At 41.6% G+C, this 21,175-nt stretch overlaps 1 protein-coding gene across 2 annotated transcripts in view; it reads right to left on the reverse strand.

The window, feature by feature from the left end:
• Window positions 1-21,175, reverse strand: part of CRAMP1 (cramped chromatin regulator homolog 1) — a 49,513-nt gene that overhangs the window by 6,971 nt on the left and 21,367 nt on the right. For both annotated transcript variants that reach the window (XR_009933726.1, XM_062504011.1), the window contains 13 exons: window positions 16,020-16,105; window positions 15,216-15,339; window positions 14,046-14,127; window positions 11,672-12,931; window positions 9,241-9,415; window positions 6,849-7,030; window positions 6,112-6,186; window positions 4,740-4,821; window positions 3,946-4,050; window positions 3,111-3,289; window positions 2,506-2,574; window positions 954-1,188; window positions 479-643 (listed from right to left, as the gene is read on the reverse strand). Coding sequence is in view for 1 of the 2 variants with exons in the window: in XM_062504011.1 (XP_062359995.1) it covers window positions 479-643; window positions 954-1,188; window positions 2,506-2,574; window positions 3,111-3,289; window positions 3,946-4,050; window positions 4,740-4,821; window positions 6,112-6,186; window positions 6,849-7,030; window positions 9,241-9,415; window positions 11,672-12,931; window positions 14,046-14,127; window positions 15,216-15,339; window positions 16,020-16,105 (2,819 nt within the window). In the remaining variant the exon portion in view is untranslated. The remainder of the gene's footprint in view (window positions 1-478; window positions 644-953; window positions 1,189-2,505; window positions 2,575-3,110; window positions 3,290-3,945; window positions 4,051-4,739; window positions 4,822-6,111; window positions 6,187-6,848; window positions 7,031-9,240; window positions 9,416-11,671; window positions 12,932-14,045; window positions 14,128-15,215; window positions 15,340-16,019; window positions 16,106-21,175) is intronic.

Here is a 21,175-nt window from a genome sequence, read left to right on the forward strand (position 1 = left end):
GGGTAGGTCCCATAAATAATTAATTTAAAAAAATCTCAACAACTAAACCTCAACCAAACCCAGTGAGTAACCTCATGTCTTTGAGATGGTACTTATCAAGCACATAACAAAGTCTCCTTTTCCACCAGCAGAGCCAAAGATATCTGTTCACTTTGGCACAACAGTCCAAATGTCTCACCCTAACTGATGAGTCAGGCTTCAAACAAACTACAAGGAACTGCCAATGAATTACTTGTCCCAAGCTAGGGGGCTTCAGTCTAGCAATGGGATCTTTTCAGGAAAAAAACTTGTGAAGAGAGAGAAAATGTACTCAAGGCAACACTGTGGAAACGAAAGCAAGAAATATTTGGAAAAATTCTACAAATGTCCTACTAGGTTTATAATTTCTCAAAGGATTCACTTCTGATAAATAATGTTGGGATTTTTTGTTACCAGGAAAGCACTTTTTGGTTGCACTTCTCTGCATCTGGACACTTACAGAACAAGCTGCTGAGGGAGGAATCTGTGGAGTCATTGGGATACCACTGGGGATCATGGGTGGGAGATGCAATCCAGTTCTGCTGAGGACTACTGGATGGGGACGGAAGACTTTTGGAGCTGTCACTACCATTCAGCTTTGCAGGGGAGAGAGAAACACCTTCACCTGTAAGCCAATGTCAGGGATCATGAATTCAGTCAATATGGCAAAGTTACAGGACACTGCACCAACTTTTGTTTAGAAAGGAAAGAAACCCCAAACAACAATAACACCCCTGCCCCATATTTGCTAGAAAATAAAGGCCGGGCACAGAATTTTATTTCCAACGTATATTTGGAAACAAACAAAAAACAAACCCACAAAAACTTCATAACACAAGAACTGCTTCCTGGAAAAGTTTCTGCTGCTATGTAAGATGTCAAGATTTTTTTTTCTTTTAAGTTGATAGGGAGACTTTAGCTAATTTTAGACTTACTGTATTGGCCAGAGCTGATGGCTATTTCAATGATGGAATCACTGATCTGAGTGGCAGATTCCCCTTGGGAAAGCACATCTTCAGGTGGTCCAGGCAGGGAAATATCCAAGAGAGCAGAAACATTGGGAGGAGAGAGCCGAGTACTGGAAGCTTCTGATGAGGGAAGTGGAGGGGTGGACAGACCATTCTGGAGAGAAGTCTTGGCCAGTTCTGGCAGAGAAAGGACTGATGTACCCTGTCACAAGAAATAGAATTAATTGTCCATAAATGTATTAAGAACTTGGAAAACTAAAAAGCAACATTTTGGCTCTTAAATATCAGATTAAAAGCAGACTTTTAAGGGAAAAAATCCAGTAGATAATATGCCTAAATTAGAGGAATATACTATATATATAATAAATCTGTATTATTTTAATGAAAAGTATCTGTAGGCATATATATTCAGCCCATATCCTCCCAAGTTATCTGAAAAAATATGAATTTGTAACATTCCAAAGAATATTTTTAACAGCCTACATAACAGAACAAGCATAATCCTAAAATTAACATTACTTTGATAAATTGACAAGATAGCTCCAAATAGCTATGTATTAATTTGCCATAGTATAGGCAAAAACCCTTTAAATGATGTAAGAGTCTACAGATATTTTAAACTGGTAACTCACATTTATTCACTTTCTATAGCCAGACTTCCCAAAATTCAATGATCTTTAAGGAGTCTCATTACCAATACCTCATTGTAGAACTGTAACATTTTTTTTCTGATGTAGTGTATACACAGCTGTCCTTAATAGCAAGAACCAGAACCCAAGGCTCCACTACCACAAGAAATGCCTCATAGGTTAATGTCCTAACATCTGTCCCAAAAAAATCTTATTGTCTTTTATGCTCTCCAATCAAACTAATTTGACCTTTTTCACATGCAGGCATCACAGGGTGCATGGGAAATAATTCCACTGAGGAAAAGAATAGCCTGTATTCTGAGACTTAAAAAGCACCAGGTCCTGGATCCCACTGGAGAAAGAGACTGGGGACAGGATGACAACACTCCTACAGTTTAAGTGCCATCACAGTTACTCTTAAGTATCTGTCTATGTCTTACTGGATCCAGCACAATGAACAGTGAGTCTCTGGAAAGGATGCTGACATTACAATCATACTTTCAGTCCTAATACTCCTCCTTTAGCAACATGGAGGCAGGAGGACTGTGAAGTGCTGAAATCTCTCCTTGTGATGTCTAAAATACACACACAGATATAGCAGAGCAATTATGAACTCCTCCACTCTATTAAGAGACATGTAAACTCGTTTGTCCTTCACAGGTCAGGGACTGTCAGCTTCATTTTGATTTTAGGGAATGACACACACACATACTTAAGCAGCTTTCCTAAATTTCTTTCAATTTCTTCAGATACTAGGGATTTAATTTCTACCACACAGCACCAGTGGTGGACAATTACGTGGGAGTAGAGAGTTTTAAGTAGCAATACCAGTGGTATTTTCACAGAGCATTACCCATTCCACAGCACTGTTCCCTCAGCACACACTGTACCTGGAAGCCATCCTGCTCTGGCCGAGGTGGCAGGCTGATGTACGGCGCCCGGCAACCCGGGCTGGAGCCCTGCAACAACAGAAACCATGTGAGTGACCAGCCAGGGAGAGAACAGATAAAGGCTTATCACCATTTATCCATGCTCTTCATACATCTCATGTCGTTCAAAATCAACTCCCTGAGAACACGACTGATATGGACTAACATGTATCTGTGTCTCAGTGAAAGAAACAGCAAGGAGAAATTAAGAGTTTCCATTCCAAATATGATTCCAAAAAGTCCATGTTTTGCACCAGATCCCCTCCGGAATTTCTGAAATTCCATTATTTCTCTTCAATGCAGATTTCTGCACAGCCAAGTTCAATGCTCTACCAGCTGCAAACCATTTTACAGGATGGAAACTCATTCAATGAGATGAAGATTTGATTCCCTCAACCCCAAATACACACTACACAACACAGACTGGGTCTGCCACAACAGCACGGTCTAACAGCAAGCCCCAGGAGAAAGGTCACTGAGGACTCATAACAATACAGCTTTTTTACACCATGAAAGAGCAAGATAGTTAAGCACTTGAAAAAAAAGCTCATTTAAGAGCCTCTGACCTCCACAGTGGTGATGGAGCCTCCGTTCTGACGTGCTACTGCTGGCTCCTGCTCTGTCACCACTGTGGGCATTGCATCTGGTGACAATGGAGACACGCCTGGCAAACCATCCGCATCCAGGACAGGCATGGGACTACCAGGGATAATGCCAGCACTTTTTGCTGCCAAGTCAATAGCACCTTGGGCGAAACAAAAAAACAAAAAACATATTACAAGCTTCTTCTTCACTTCATTATGATTATCTAAAAGACGATTTTTTTAAACTTACCCAGAGTCAAGCCATATAAAAAAGCAGCAATGGTAATGATCAGATAATCTGGGTCACCTGCTTCTCTGCACCAAGGGTAACATTGCTTTTAGCTGAAATGTTCAAATTTTCTGCCCTGTTCCAACCTCTTATTAGGTATATCAAAAGAGTTGAGAAACATGCCAGTTCCCCTCCCATCCTTTTCTTCTATTTTTTTTTTTTTTTTATTTTTGGTCCTCCAAATTGGTAAGTATTTAATTATGCAATTTCCAGAAACTTCCTATGGGTTACTAGAGGAGCTCTAGAAACAATAGAGCCTTATTTTGTTATCCTGCTTCTGGAAGCCATGTAGACTCAATGCAAAAAATGTAAGTTGTTGTAAGGGTCAGCTTCACCCAGATCTTTTAAAATCCACTTCAAACATCTGAATGCTTTCTTATCTCAAAATAATCCTCTAGACAAAACGTAGATGCAGTCACCGTTTTCACCTCATTAATTGTTCTAATTATGGAACTCACACTGCTGTGAGACAGTATCTGCCTGGAGGACACCAGCATGGCTTTTACTGCAGAATTCAGAATGACTTACTAGCCAGATGGTTGGTGGCCTGTGTTGGAAGACCTTTGGGCACAATTGGACGAGAAACAGCAGCTTTAGTCAGTGAGGACTGGATTGGCCGAAATGAACCTCTCCCTGGGGGGAAGCATTAATATCTTTCAGGCAAATGAAATTTAACACATTTAAAGCAGAACACAACACAGTTCAATAGAAGCAAATAAATTCCAAACAGCAGCAAGCTGCAGGAATGCAAGTAGTGGAGCTGATGGAATAGAGCTAAAATAGTGACTGAGCTAAGCAGTATCTTGCCACGGACACACAACAGCAAGTGCTGCTGTGCTGCTGGAGCTGCTCTCCTACTGTCAGTAAAGACAACCCTTCAGGTCTCAATGATGCTTTTCTTGGAGAGTCACCTGTACTACCACTGTACTCAAGAGTGTACCAGCAGAAAAGGACATATGGGCAGTGGATTGCTTATGCTGTATAAAATCTAGACAGTATTGCAGGAACTAGAGAAAGTCCAATATAAAATCTAGACAAATTATTATACTCCACAGAACAAAAATTCCTATCTAAGTATTTTATTCCAAATTTCATCTCTCTGTTGAGAACTCCTTGATCTTCTGTGATTTCAGTCTTGGAAAAATGAAGAAAAATTTTTTTTCAAAAGTATGACTTGCTTAACAATAATACAGGAGAGCAATCCCACCATTCTGCAGGCTGGTAAGACTGTCATTTTGAAACAGTATTTTCTTCCTTTTAGGAATCACTTCTTTATGCAGTTTTAAAGGACACTTTTCAGTTTATAGAAGTGCTAGACTCACCTGTAATGGATGAGTTTGATAAAATAGAAAAGGAACAGACATGCTGGGATGGATTTCCAGATGGCCTGGGGAGCAGTGTTCTCTATGTGAGAGAAACAATAAACCAGAAGAGATTTAAACACAGACAAGGGGTAACACTCATTCTACAAGTTGCAGGAGTTCACGAGACCTTCCAGAATAAGCAGAGTATTTCTGTGGCATTACTGTCATGCACCAGATACAGCAATGGGATCAGCGTGCTCTTGAGAAAAAAAGCTAGAGACAGGAATGATGTGTTTTCTCTGTAAACTACTAAAATAAAGTATTTCCACGTGGAAAATTCTTAGAGAAATGCTGATTAGAACGATAATCCTCTCTGATTATATTTCCAGTGATTTTCAAATCTCTCTCAGAAATACAGCAGTGATCTTAAGCTTGGGACCTAGTCTGTGTATGAACTGATCTGCCCTTAAAATTTAGCAAGTGTGGATGAGTGAGAGAGCTGTGTGCCCTTGGGAGCTCTTAAAACACATAGAATTGCTCAGACCTGAAGATCTCAGGATCAAAAAATAGCCCAGGGGGTAATTTCTGTGTCCCCTACTCTTATACAAAAGAGAGAAGAGAAAATATACAATTCTCTTCTATACAGAGAAAATTATCTTCTATACAGAAGAGAAAAAAAAAATGGCATGTGACACTTGGGAACTTTCCTTTCCCCAGTAGGTCACTATTATTTATGTTTCAATTTCTTTTTTCTCACCTGCCTCTGGTGTGCCACTGACACAAACCTTTTCCCAGGGATGTAAGAGCAGTCTGAAGGAATGTAATGCCTGTCTGTCACCAAAGCACCACAACAACAGGCCACTCCTTCCATACATCTCTTTCCAAGCCCCATTTTTGCTCAGGGATCATTGTTCTTTCAAAGTGTGTTATGGCTTATTTCACTACAGAGGTTCAATATCCGCCACAGTTTAACATCCACTACTGAGCAGGAAGCAGGAAAAGGATACAAATGAAGATTTGGTTGTTAAGAGGGCTGCCAGCTCCAACATTGCCAGCACAGGACAGTACAGGGACACACTGCTTATGCCTCAGCACCAGAAGGCCCAGGTAGCAGAACCTGCTTCCAGGTTCCAGAAGCCTCTTCCAGCAGCTTTTTTATTTTTCCAAACTATCTTAAGTACTGGACTTCCACTGTTGTTGATATTTGTCATACAGGGAATATAACATGGCTAGTTACACTAGTGACTGAAGTGTTTGTTCCTTCATCATTTCAGTTTCGCATTTCCAGCGGACAGAGAAAGGAAATTCCGTTTTTTATTTGTTATGTGCAAATCATTACAGCCTTACTGACACTCAGGGAGCAAAACATGCATTTCCACTTTCCTCTGACCTGTACTACCAGTGGCTTCCGCAAGTGCCTGTTCCGTAACTTCCTGGGCTTCGGCAGGAAGAAGTCTGACTGCATCTGGACAACAACAGGAAATGCATTACAAGTATTTTAAGCATCCAGACACAGAATAAATTATATCCCCCCCAATTCTAATTTTCAATAAAGATTAATTAAGAGTTAACTAAAATACTGTGTTTTGTTTCAGGTAGCACAATATCCTTTCTGCTGGAGTCAGAATATTTTCTACCAAGAATGCATGTTTTCTTCTTTTTTTTTTATGGAGATAAAGCTTTGTCCCAAAAAAGCCATTTCATTACCCACTACTTCAGATTCCTACAAAATTCTTACTGAGATTGTGTACATAAAAATTAGAACTGGACTTAAATACAGCAATGAGGCTGTGTTAAAATTAGCTACGCATCAGAAGGGGATCAGTTTTTGCTAAATCTGGCACATAAATTGCTGGAGCAATTTAGTTAAACAGCAAATCAGTGTCATCGGGTTGTGTGATGGCATTCAGATTTGAATTAGCTGAACAGGTAGTGTCAGTTCAAAGTACAGATACATAGTCAAAATCTGACTCATCCAACTTAATACAATGTTAAACTTGAGCACCATAAGAAGCACTGTTCACAAGGCAGCCCATACTTCCTGATGAATTCAGAATCCCTGTGATACCTCCTGGAAGCTGGCTCATGCACACCATGCTGCATTTTCTGTTCAGCCATCTCACTTACACCGATGGTGTCCAGGTGCTGCCGGAAAGTCAGCTCTGCTTCCTTGCTGGGTAGGAACAGCTTCCCATGGCGGCTGTTGGGGGGCAGGGTTGTAGGGACTGCAAACAGCCCACTGTCAGCCTCAGTGCTCCCAGAACTTGAAGGATTAGCCACCAAGAGAGGTCTAGGGAGATTTCTCAAACCTAGAAGATTTGAACAACAATTTAAATGAAATAAAGTGAAAACAAAAAGGAAATAACTGTTTACTAACTGAAGGATCATAGAGAGCTGGGACTTAAGGATTCTGGTTCTGTCACCAGCTGTTTCCAAACTCAGGAATCTCTCTGTATTTCAGTTGTCCCTCCTGAAAACTGACAGTATTTACCTGCTATGGATACCACTAATATTCACTTGCTTTGAAATTCTTGGAAGTAGGGGATTAAATATAATTTTACACTACTTAAGAAACTAGAATTGAAGCCCTGTTTTCAGCTCCACATAGACTGTGACAATCAGTTTATTTGTTCAGATTGTAGGCATACCTGAGGGCCTGTTCCAGTAAACACACTATATCCACCACTTCTTATGTAGGGAAAGATAATACAAACACAGAGCCATTGCACAGTGTTTATGATTTATTTACACTCCCCACCCCTACTTTCCCTATAGTAATTTGAAGTGCAACCCCAGTAAAATCAATCTGTGATGGAGTGGAGATGAATTTATCAAAAGACCTTCCCAAAGATGGATTGTCTTCAAAATACATTAAGCACAATGAAATAACAGTAGCTTGTCTGAGTAAAACTTCCCTGTTTACATTTAAAAAAAACATGGTAGGATTTCCCTTTGCATGCAGCCAGCTTGGATGAAAGCCAGCATTGTTAGCTTGTCACTCTGAGGTACCCAAGATGTGCCTTTCTCCACACAGGTGCTTTATAGCACCAGTTAACCCAGTTAGCCTGCTCCTGGGTTCACTGCTTCTCAGAGCAGGGGTGTGAAAAGGACTGCTTAAGAATCACAACCAGTCCCAGTAACCCCAACATCATCACACACTTTCCTGAAGTCATAAACATGACTTGGCAAATGGCAAATAAACGTGGCAAATGCAACTGGGCTGAAGCACAGAACCAAAATTCTTGGCCTGCATGCCTGGGGCTCACAGGTTACAGCAGCTGCACCGCTTATTAAAGAAAAGGCAATTCATAATCATTCTCTATCTTATTATCACAGAATCACATGGCTGGTTTGGGTTGGAAGGTACCTTCAAGCTCATCTCATTCCACCTCCTGCCATGGGCAGGGACACTTTCACTATCTCAGGTTGCTCCAAGCCCCATCCAATCTGGCCTTGGACACTCTTAGGGATCCAGTGGCAGACAGTTCTCTGGGGAACTCAGTGAGGGCCTCACTGCCCTCGCAGGGAAGAATTTCTTCTAATGTTTAATTTAAACCTACAATGGCAGGATGGCACAGAAAATGTTCAGTAATTACTTATCAACAGATTTTACACTGGGCATTTACTTGCCTGTTTTGTAAGCTGATACTCTCTTGAGATCTCACACCCTATGCCAGTCAGCATGTGCCAGTTCAGGCTGAGAAGTGGTTAATTTTCTTCAGTGGCACTTTTGGATTTGTATTGCAAACAGTGTTCATAACTGAGAAATGCTTTAGTTACTCCTGACAGGACTTACACTCATCAGGGCCTTTGCTGCTTCTCGCCTCACACTGCCAGAGAGGGGGCTGGGGATGCATGTGGAACTGGGAGGGGACACAGCCAGGACAGCTGACCCCAGCTGACCACAGTGATACCCCATACTATGAGGGTCATGCTTAGCATACAGAGCTGGGGCAAGAAGAAGGAAGTGAGGGCGTTTGCCATCCCAAGTTACTGTTACACGTGATAGAGCCCAGCTGTCATGGGGATGGCTGAACACCTGCCTGCCCAGGGGAAGCAGGGAATGAATTCCTTGTTCTGCTTTGCGTGCATGGCATTTGCTTTCCCTAATAAACTGTTTATATTTCAAACCATGAGTTCTCTCACTTTTATTCTTCCCGTTCTCCCCCATCCCATCAGGGGGGAGTGACTGAACAGTTGCATGAGGCTGAGTTGCTGGCTGGGGTTAAACCATGACACAGCTCCAAAAAACACAAGTATCTTCTCTAAGAGTGGCTAAGGAGAGTTCATCTGGATTGTGAACTGCATTACTGACGTGCATTGCTATTCAAGATTCAAAGCAACACTGGACTTAGCACAATTCTACAGCAAATTAACACACACCAATGTTCTCAGACAGTGAAATTCTTAAGAGTAAGAGCATTCCTAAAAGAGAGAGTTTTCCATCACTGGAAGTTCTCATCATGGCGTGAGATATTAATAAGTTGATCTCGTCACGTGGATTTTTAGGAATACTCACCTGAGGAGCTGGAAGCAGCACCAAGAGAAAAAGTCTTGTTGCGAAGGGCAGACTGATTCCGTGTGCAGCCTGGACTCCTAGTGTTGATGGCAATCACCTTTCCCGGCGGAGTCAGGGACTGCTCCTCCTGAGCAGGCTTTATAGGCGACGTGGCAATGGAGCTCATCTCAGGTGTCTGAAAATGCACATTAAATGAACACTGTGTGCTGCTAGAACAAACGTACTGTGAAACTCACTCTACTTAGGAGGCCTTAAAATCAAAATCTGATATACTACAATACCTTAAAGTACTTTGAGCAATACCTCCTAGTGAGGGTGAGGGGCAGCTGAAACTACCTTCTTGCCCATTTAGCAGTGTTGGATGTCACCAATTCAATATATTAATTAATATTACACTTGGCTTAACACTCAACAAAATTCACGCAATGTGTTGGTTCACCGCAGGAAAGAAAGAAAGAGAAGAAAAAGGTGTTGGTTTTAATTCAGTGCAAATCTGTTTTTCATAAACTCCATCCAGAGGGTTGCTGTGGTAAGAAATACATCTGGACAAAAACATATTAATTCTCTCTTAATTCTAATCAAGTAGAGTTTTGAATTTTTTGAATTTTTTTCCCTTCCCTTCCCTTCCCTTCCCTTTCCTTTCCTTTCCTTCCCTTCCCTAACACAGCACTAACAAGAGACACATGCACTTCAATAATTTTCCAGGCCTATCCAGTTGTTTCATTAAGTTGTTTGAACTGTTTTAAAACCCATCCTTTTTAAGGAATCTGTACAATCACAGGCTTAAAATTACACCCCTTGCTCAACTTCAATGCCACTTCACAGTTTGTTTTATGCTGATGATTTTCATTTAAGGAATGAACCACAGCACAGCTGGCTGCTTTGGCTGTTACAGATTATCTGGAGAAAACAGCAGGCATGCACACAATCAATCCTTCCTCTTAAAATACCCTGTGGCAAAAATATAATATTTCCTGTCATTATCTGATTAAATGCAACTTTCAAGACATCTACAGTGCTTTCAGTGAGGCAGTAAATATCTTCCTGGCCTTTGTAGTATTAGTGCCACAATGTTCACGCTGCAAGGAGAGCATGCTTCCAGAAAAAACAGTGAGAATAAAGTGGTATTTGAATAATGAAAGGTTGTGTTCTTTCTTTTTGCTGGAATGTACAATATGGTACATATCCATAAAGAGCTCCTTTATTGTTCAGTAGTACTATGCTACTTTAAGACAGCTACTTTAAGACAGCCAAGAGTGTGAAAGAGACAGTAAAACACATGTAAATCCTAACTGCTGGTTTTCTCTCCCTCTTCAATTCCTCTCCCCTCAAGTGTCAGGGATGTCCTTCTTTATAGTTTGTGCATGTCATGCCTAGCTGTCACGTGTGTCACCAGAAGTAAAAGTAGGTGCCAAAGAGCAGACAGTATCCCAGATCTGTGAGATGTCAGACCAAAAGCTTCTGCATTTAAACACAGTCTGTATATGGACCTGCATCTGAACAAAGATGGGTTTAAATTTATAAAATCCTTCATTCCATATCTGTAGAATCAGAATCAAGAGGAACTTTGAGGGGGGCTAAATCACCAACAAGGATCAAAGAACTCAGTGTTTGGGTACAGTGATACATTTGCATCCTGGCTGGAACAGAATCTTTAGCTCATCCTATCTACCACAGGCATTTGAGCAGATCTGCTGAGCTCTGTGTCTTTGTAAAAGATGTTTTACTAGGTTTCAGCTGGCTGCACTAGGTGGAATTGGCTGCTCAGGTATCACTGGGAAAAATCTTAAATACACGTTCCAGAGCCCAAGAAGGAAAGCATATTCAGTCCCAAGGTCTGCCTAAGGAGGAAGGTACTTTACTGGGACTGTTAAACAGCTGTCCTGGAATCAGTGAACTTTCACACACAACTGTGGTAGGTGCAGTTCTACTGACTCTGCTGCTCTGAAGAAATATATTCTTTTCATTCCCACACTGTGTACTTTGAACTACCTAAACATTGAAAATCAATGCAGTTTTCATATGGAATATTAATCTCATCCAGAATCCATCTCCCACAAAAGGCTGGATTAGATGATCTTCCAAGGCCCCTTCCAACCTCGGCTGTTCTAAGTTTCTGTGAATCTGAGAGAGAACAGAAGGTATCTCACCTCACAACTGATCTTTTGAGTAGTCACATTAAACATTCACTGGAACACCAATGAGATTCACAGCAAATCAGAAGCTAAAAGGCAGTGTAAAAACCATACTGAAGCGAAGTCTACTCTTTAGCCAGCTATCTTGTGTTGTGGTTTTTGTATAATTTGAACACAGGAATCTCCAAAACTGTTGATATGGCAGGTTACTCATTTATTGTGAATGTACAACTGGGCATTTATTTCCCAAATGAAACTAGAGTTTAGTATCTGGAGCATGAACAGGAGCTACTTACTGGTTTGGGATTGACTTCAGTAGAGATGAGTTTCAGAAGGCAATTCAAGAGTCTCTGCTTGTGAAAGGTAGGACATACAGGGACAGCACTTGATTCAGATGTTTGCTCTCTAGCATCCTGGGTTTCTGGCTCCAAGACAGCCAACCAGTCATATTCCAGCTGCAGCTTGTTCGGTTTGCCCATCATGAGGTAGACTTCAGCCAGCGTAAGGCTCTCAGAGGTTCGCAGACTCCATCCTTCTTCTCTAACTTGTTGGGAGAGCCGACTTGGGTCATCCTTGAGAGACTTTGTGCTGGATTGTCCCTGAGGCGGAGGTGGAAACAAGGAGCCCAGCTTCTCTTGAGAATCCTCCATTACTGCATCCGTGATATCCTTGATACAAGCATCAAGCTGCTGGCCCTGGCTGTGGCCGGCCTGAGTTTCATATCTGCCACTGCCAGGGGAAGCCACACCACCTCTCAGTAGCTGGGAAGAGGAGTCAGAGGTCTCTGCACTCCTCCTGCTTGCAAAACCCACTGGAAAAGCACTACCAGCTGCTGAAGCAGAGTCTTTCCCATGCAGTTTGTCTGCGCAAGAACATTTCTCTGGGACAATTAGGTCCTGGCAGGACTTCATGTACCGTGGGAATGGATCGAGCAGAGAGAGCTCCTCCACATCAGGGATCTTGCTGCAAACACACACTGTGCTGCACGAGGGTAGCACAGCTGCCTGGTCACTAGCCAGGGCCTCCCTGCCCTCCACACAGGGGGCCACTGAGCTCAGCTTTTCCTGGTGCCCTCCTGGATCCTGAAGTCCAGAAAGTGGTTTCTGGAGGGAATTAGTGATGCCAAGATTTGAGGCTGTTCCTTCCACCAGGACAGGCTCTGGGACACCATCTTCAGTGCCTGCAGAAACTTCAGCTGTAGGCTGTAAGGCTCTGCTGGGCTCTGTAGTGCTCTCTGCCCTTCCCACACCCTTACCTTCCATTCCCCGCAGGTATTTCAGCTGTCCCCTTGCTGTCCCCTGACCACTCTGTATGCCAAGGATTTGGGCAGGGGGTAGTAAGTGAGAGTCTTTTGCGTTCTGTTTGCATTTGCCTGTTTCCTGCCAATGCACGGTACAGAAGGCCTTGGAGTGGACCACTCTGGCTACCCCAGGCAGTGGAGTGAGGGTACAGTTCTCCCCTGGGAAGAGATGGAGCATCACTTTCTCCTCTGAGAAGCTGCCTCTTGTTTCTGAGTCTCTGGAGTCTTGAAGTTGCTGTTCTTCGAGTGTTTTACGCTAAAAAAGATGTGTCAAAGAATGTAACAGTCATCTGCCCCTTCCACAAAAGCACCTGGAGCCTATTTTGTAGAAAAGTAAAAGAAAAAACCACAACACAAAACAACCCAAACAAAAAAACCATAAACAAACAAAACAAACAAACAAACAAACAAAAAACAAAACAAAACAAAAACTTAGCTGATCGAGGACATGTTCTCTATTCAGCACAGATTATAGTGAAGGCACTATAATCAGAAATTAGGTCCTTTGTGGTGATAAAGACTGCAGTGAAGACCTGCTACAAGCCCAAAATAAATATCCATTCCAAACAAAATTACATCTCTCTGTTCCACAAACCACTGTAATTGTAAAATTAAAAAATCCCAATCAACAAACTCCAACAAAACCTCCAACACTGCATAGCAAAGCAGCCTCTCGTAAGTGCAGCAAACTCCACCTTACACTCTCTGACATCCTTCAGAGTTTCAAGTGCTATGCTGCTACTTCTTCCAGGCTCACAGATTCAACATAAAAGCCTGAATGAAAGGCCCAAGAAGAAGATAAAACCTACAAGTCAGAAGGACTAGGCTCAGAACAGAACAGCTGTTAACTCACAAATCCTTCTGTTGTATGGATCAGAGGCAGGGACACCCTGAACCCTGTACGGCTCAGACAGTGCAGAGATACATTGCAGGTAGCAGCAGCTACCTCAACAAGAAGCTTAAGCCTTCATTGGTGAAACTGCACTAAGTGCAAAGATCTGTCCTTAATCTCTCTGCTGAAACTGGAAACATAATTGTCAGTTATTATCCAGGCTGTATGAGGGTCACCCACTGATAACGAAACAGACTAAGATCATTGTTTAATGAAATGAAATAAAAGCAGGAATGTAACTTTTTTCTTAACTAGCTTTTTCTTAACAGGATCATAACAGAGAAGAGTTGAGGTAAAAGCAGAACACCATGGGATCTCCCACAAATGCTTCCATTAGTGATGCTGAGACTTTACTAAGCAGGGACTAGTACATCTGTGAAGTTGGATTCACTTTTCCGATGCAAAACTGAATGAGAAATAGGAAGGGAATCACTCCCAGGACACAGCACATAGAACAGACTGAGTAGGAAAAGGATACAACCCGCACTTCATGGAGAGCCCACTTCTGCTTCAGGAATTCAAGGAGGCTGGAGACCTTCCGATGTAACTCCACGATCATCCTGTACACGAGGGAAGCAAAGCAAGGAAACAGAGAACAACTGTCAGCAGGAGCTCCAAGTCCTAACCTTGATGCTAGAAGGGGAATTAAGGAATAAACTGGCATTCTATAATGCCAGCACAAAGAACACTCCCAAGTGCTAAGAAAAAAAAATACAACAAAAGCAAAAGTGTATGCTATCCCCCCAACTTTAAAATCTAGGTTAACCCACAACTGTGACAACTCACACATTCTAAAAGCCTGTCAGATAAACCTGATTCAAGAAACTGTTTTTTTCCAGATGGAAGAATATAGGGAAAGATGGCAGGACTTAGCTGAACTTCAAAAATGCAGCAAGGCACAAAGCTACTACATAAAGTATAGAAAGAAAGAGAAAAAGAGGCACAAAAGACTCTTAAACATTTACTTTTTGAAAGTATTTTATTAAATAAACCTAATGCAGAGAAGAGCATGGATATCTTTATCATTATCTTTGGTCACTACACTGAAATGCTGCATTTGAAACAACACTCAACATCATACAGGCCTCATGTTTGTTGTCCCAAATTCTGGACTAGATGTTAAGTACCAGGATGAACAGCCTCTGATGACACTGAACAGCTGCACCAACAACATTTTGTAAGGGAGAAGCTACAAACACCTTCCATCTTGCTTTAATCACTGTGTGAAGGTGAAATGTCCAGAGCCTTAGTGCAGGCACCTCTGACCAATGTGTATGTTCCTTTCTCTCTATGTACGTATGGTATGTTTGATACAAATTTTAGTAGAACCAAGGCTACTATCCCCATTTTACTTGCCCTCTGCTCTGATATTAAGTGGCACAAACTATACTCATCTCCAAAGCTAGTAGCTCCTTCATTACTCAAATTAAAAGATATAAAGAACAATGGTAATCTAATTTTCCCACATGCTAACTCATGTTCACAAACCATACACTCTGGTTGGACAAAGGCTTCAGACCAAGTACACTCAGGCCAACTGCTTTATCCAAGATGAACCGCCCAACTGGCAAAAAAACCCCTGAAGATAGAGGAAGGGGCTAGGATGCTGCTCATCTATTTCCCTATTCCACAATCAGTTCTCCATTACCTAAGCCTTGGGTTCTGGGCAAGACTCTGTACTCGAGCCCATGCGTGGTTATTCCGTGGCTGCAGCTCCACAGGGACTTTGAGAGGAAGTCGTACTGGCTTTTGGTCCTCTTCATCACTCACACCTGAATGGAGATGAAGCACAAAGGGTCAAAGCAAGGACAACTCAGTCACAACACTGTACATTCTGTTACACAAAACAAAAAATCAGACACCGCTACAGACAACTCGGGCAGCTCAGCCTCATCAGTGGAGCCTGCTTCATTAATCACCTTTTGTTCCAATACATTCTTATCCTTGGACACTGCAGTGGTACTGGAGATTCCAGCTGAGCAAGCAGTGTCAAAAATCAGATTTCTAGAAACTTTGAAAAAGTACAGTATTTCAGACCTTTGAACAGCCTGATTCTGCTTACTTGGGAATGAGGAAGAAAACAGTAAAAAACCAAAATGAACAGCTGAATAGGAGAAGGTAAAACACTTGAAAATGTTCAGTGCTAAACACTATACTGCTGCTGATTCACCGGCACCTCCACATACAGTGAAAGCACACTGCAAAAAGCAGCAGTGAACTGGTCTGGTGTGGGCATTTCCTTTTCATCTTAGCTGGTAAGAAAACTGGGTGAGTCCTGAAGTTACTGGGGTTACACAAGCAAACAGGTCAAGACAGAATACTGTGCCCAGGACAAACATGCAACAGCCCAAATTTCCCTGCCAGTGATGGATACACCAGAACGAGCCTGCTCACATTCTGTGTTTCCAGCCATCTTCTAGAATACCATCATGTTCCAGCATCTTTTACTCACCATCTGGATCACAGAGTTTCTTCAAAGCCCTGCACATGGGAGCTTTAATACGCAGGTTTCTGCCTTTGTAACGAACAGTTGTAGCCCTGGATATATGGAAAGAAAAGTACTTAGAGGAACCAGTAACAACAGTGTGTGAATACAGACCTACCCATCTTAGGCCCTGTCCTCTTCATCATCTTCATTTATGACTCAGACACAGGACTGGATGGGATACTAAGCAAGTCTGCAGACAATACAAAACTGGGAGGAGGTGTGGACTCCCTTGAAGGCAGGGAGGCCCTGCAGAGAGACCTCAACAAATGAGAAAGGACTGGGCAATCACCAACCATGTGAAGTTCAGTAAGGGAAAGTGCCGGATTCTGCACCTGGGATGGGGCAACCTTGGATGTATGGACAGACTGGGGAATGAGATGCTGGAGAGAGCAATGCTGCAGAAAGGACCTGGGGGTCCTGGTCGAGAGCCAGTTGGAGCTGAGTCACCAATGCCCTGGGGCCAAGAGGGAAGTCCCTGTTCTGGGGTCACCAGGTCCAGCTTTGCCAGCCAGGCTGGGGGGGGATTGTTCCACTCTGCTTTGCACTGGGTGGCCTCACGTTGAGTATTGTGTGCAGTTTTGGTCACCACAATGTAATAAAGATATTAAACTATTAGAGAGTGTCCAAAGGAAGGCAACGAAAATGGTATAGGGGGAAGCCATATCAGGACTGGCTGAGGGTACTTGGTCTGCTCAGCCTGGAGAAAAGGAGACCAAGGGGAGACCTCCTTGCAGTTACTACTTCCTCATGAGGAGAGAAGGGGCCAGACACTGATTTATTCTCTATGCTGGCAACCAGTGACAGGACCCAAGGAAATGGCCTGACGTTGTGTCAGGACATGTTTACGTTGGATATCAAAAAAAACTTCTTCTGCCAGAGTGCTTGGGCACTGAACAGGCACCCTGGGGCAGCTGTCACAGCACCAAGCCTGAGAGAGATAAAGAAGCATTAGGACAATGCTCACAGGCACAGTGTGATTCTTGGGGATGATGCTGTGCAGGGCTGGGAGTTGGACTTGATGATTCTTGTTCCTGCCAACTCAGCTTATTCTGTGATTCTGTGATCAGGGACACCATCATGGCTACAGGAATGAATACAGAAATGTAAGGGTCTGCACTGCAAGTTCATGGAGCATTCAGTCTTTCCTATGAGCTTACTTTTCATTGTGGAAGTGCTACTCTTGTGACTCTCCACTTCCAGACTTTCATGAAATACTTGGTTGTCCACTCTGGGAGGGACTTTTGTTTTGTAAGTGGACCAGGATTATGTTACTTTGGTTCAAGAATACCCTCACAGACAGCTGCTTCATAAAAGGTAAATGGTTTTGATTTAGTCTTCCCTTTATACTCATGACTCTCAATTATAGGAACAAAGAGTCTGAAGTTTTTACAGAGTCTTGCATTTGGAAATATGATTACCATATCTGGTGTAGACATGTGGTCTAAGAGCTTGTGCAAAAACCTGAACAAAGTAACTTTTTACACTATGATTTCACTGGTTTAGCTTCAGTATCACTTTAGCAGTTTGAAAGATCCTTAAATGTTAGAGGTCATTTTTGTTTTCATACTGTGAAACTACCTGATTTCTTCACTTTCTTCACTCCATCCGTCCTGTTTTCTTTTTAGGGATTTAAAAGGCAGGCATTGAGCCCAATCAAATTACCAATGGCAGCATTATTACCTCATATATGAAGCATTAAGGATCAGCTGGCATAGAAGCAGCAGGATTGATCACAAGTCCTTGCAGTAAAATGAAATAAATTAGAGAGAACATTACTATGCTGTAAGTAAAACACCATCATGCAGGAAGAGCAGTTGTCTACAGAGCTAAGAGGAAAATCTGCACGAGGGCAGCAGAAGTGAAGACAGACCTGAGAGAATGGAGCTGATTGAGCTGAGCAACTCAAAAGTTTCAGTTACTGAATCGTGAACTTCTATAGATTTTGAATATTCCTGGGCTGGAAGGGCAGATTTCCTTTCAACTTAGTTCTTGGAAACAAGGTTGCACCAAGTCCAACAGTGTAAAGTCTCTGTCAGTGTCTTCCAGTGTAAAGACTCTTAGAGAGAGACACAGAAACCCTTGTAGATATCTACTCAAAAAGTTAAGGATGAAATGTAAAACCTCCTTGTAGGCACCTCAGCCTTAGCATGAGACTTCATATCCTCTTGTATTTATCCTTATATAAAAGTGTAGATATTGTTTTATCAGAAAATCAGCATTTTGTACAATGATCCTCTTCCCCATTTGTCATCCATTTTAATACAGTAAATTCTTTTGACTGCTCCTGCAAGCTGAGACTCTCCTCCTTGATTTTAGCTAATGCAATTCTTTGTTATCAAATGTTCCCTTGAAGCATGTGAGTGAAGAGTCAGAAATAGCATTATTATTATTATCATTATCTTCATATACCTTGACAGTAAAATAGTACAAGTAAGAAGGGGTTTGGAGAAAGAAACAATTTTTTATATTAACTGATATGACTATATAAACCAATCAAGTTTCGTGAAAATGAGTTCATCATGTGAGTGGAAAGTGACTGAAACAAGGGCCTGGCTGATCAGAAGGCCCAGAAGGTTTGATCTGCCTAAAACAGCTGAGCTAAATGATCTAAGAAAAAGAAGAAAAGTGCTGTTGCTCATTTTTCATATTTCATATGTTTGTTCAATCGCCCAGCTAGTTAATCACAAAGCATTTATTGTTGAGTCAGCCTTCCTGGTAGTTGTTTGTGCTCAATTTGTCTGCCACCTGTGCAGGTGGACCTTGGGCTGCAGGTATCCACCATCTGTTACCATAGAGCAGCTTATAAAAGAACATAGATCATCATCACAAACTCCTGACTGCATTTCTATCTCTGCTTCAAAGGGCAGAGAGATGAGGGGAAAAAAACCCAAACCAACTCAACTAAAACCTAAGATAAAAGCCAGAAAATAAGTGTGAAAAATTAAGTATATTATGGAAAACATACTACTTGAAAAAAAAAAAGCCCTGCAACAAAAACCAAACAAAACAATGAAACACTAGGAGGCAAACCACACTGGAGGAAACCAAACAACTGCAAACCTGCTGATATCTATATGAAGAAGCAGGAACTACTGCTTTCCTTGAGCGTGAGGGGAAATGGCACAGTTCAGAAGTCAGCAAGCGAAGTACACCATTTAGTAAATGAAGAAACACAGAGCACACATAAATGTGACAAAACATTAAAGACTCCCTATGCAAGTTTTCACCCTGCCACTACAACACTCTTCCAAAACTAGAGCAGTCAGTGCTATTTTCATGGTTCCCTCACACATGCTTTAGAATATTCCAGCTCACCACATTCAGGTGTTCTGCTTCCCCTAATTCCCTTTTCCATTAAGTACCATCAGCTTCAGGTAACCTAGGACAGACTCTAAAGTATAACTTACTATCAAACTAATATAAAAGCAGATCTATTTAGACACTATAATTTTCTAATTGAAATCCATGGCTGGGAGGCTGGAAAAAGACTGTTTCTACAAATTTAGGGGAAAGCACAGTAAAGGAGTCAGTCTGCAACAGAACTACTCTAACTTTCAAAATACTTATTTTCTTCTGTTACCTACATCTTGCATGCCTCCAAATGCAGAAAAGGTTAAGTCTTAGAAACAGTCACTCTACTGACCATGCATTCAGAATGACCAGTCTGACATGACATCAAGAGCATAGCTTGCCTACTTAAAATGGTTTGGTTTATATATCTTTTTTTTTCAGCATGAACTGCTATTTTATGATCAAGATTTTAAGAAAGTTACAGATTTCCCTTCAGCATTCCAAAGAGTTTTCCCAAGGAACTGTAAAGACAGTGAAGAATCACTCCTATCCCAAATAAAGTACATTCAGAATCTGAACCAGACAGAGCAATTAATGCCTGTTAATGGTTTCTTTCTTTCTTACCTTGTGCTACAAAGAGCCTCTCAGGCTGGGGGATAAAACCACATACACTACCAGACACTGAAGAATGCTCTGCTTAACTGGTGCACAGTTACAATACTTCTTTAATTAGGTGTTTCTTGTGGTTTTTTTTTTTTAACTTACCCAAAATTCCTACATATTTACAAAGAGATTAAGAAAATACTTGTATTTTTCATATGTAATTTTTTATTAAATCTAGAGTGTTGCAAAAATAAAAGTTTCCCTCCTAAAAATGAAACAAAACAACAAACCTTCAGTTTAAGTTAATTTAAATTAGTTACTGAGCAGTTGTGCTACACCACCGTAAACCTTTTCTCCTTGTTATACATCCTAATCAATGACATGATAAATGTGTAGTAAAACTGAAATGCTGCAATAAAAATCTTAGCACAAAGGACTGGACAGAGAGTGATCCTGTCTTTCAGCAGCTGGAGTAGGCCAGTGTTGACCTGAGTGCTGAACTACTCAGAACAGTTACAGAAACTGACAAAATAATTCCTAGCTCCCCCTTGTATTTATAAAGATGTAAACTCTGATCTATTATCTGCAAGATTCCTCATTTATTCAACAACTCCTCTACCACTGGCTGTTGACCAGCCTCATTTGCCTGTTACTGACATTCTGAAGACAAGTACAGAGATAGAGAACGGCAAATAGCCTTAACTCCAACAGTCAAACAGGGATATGTCACACCAAGACTTTGCTGGTACTTGCCAGAGTCAGCTGATTGGAGTTGTCAGACACTCCTCAGTATCCATGACCTGAGTAATAAGCTCAACTAGGAAGCTTTTAACTATGGTTTTCTTATGAGCACTTCACAGGGTAATTTGTTTTTCCATACTGCATGAAATTGCACAGAAACCAGAGATGCAAAACAAGCACTGAATAAGAGCATGTAACTCTGGGGTCTGCAGTCATGCTGCAAATAAATTGCCAGGTAGCTTCTCACAAGCTTATCCTTTCTCAACTTTTCTTACCAATTAAACAAAGACAATGTTTGCCTGCTTAAGGAGATCATCAGAATAATGTGTATTCACATTCCCCATTTTTAATCATTTTGCATTCACTTTCTTTCACAGCTTTCCTCAGTGACAAGCCTTACAAAGTACATTGCATTAAGAGGAGTGTCACACTTGAAAGAAACATGTTAGGAACTGGAGAAAGAACTGATTACAAATAGGGAAGAG

This window comes from Cinclus cinclus, chromosome 16 (assembly GCF_963662255.1).
Source record: "Cinclus cinclus chromosome 16, bCinCin1.1, whole genome shotgun sequence".
Taxonomy (NCBI): Eukaryota; Metazoa; Chordata; class Aves; order Passeriformes; family Cinclidae; genus Cinclus; species Cinclus cinclus.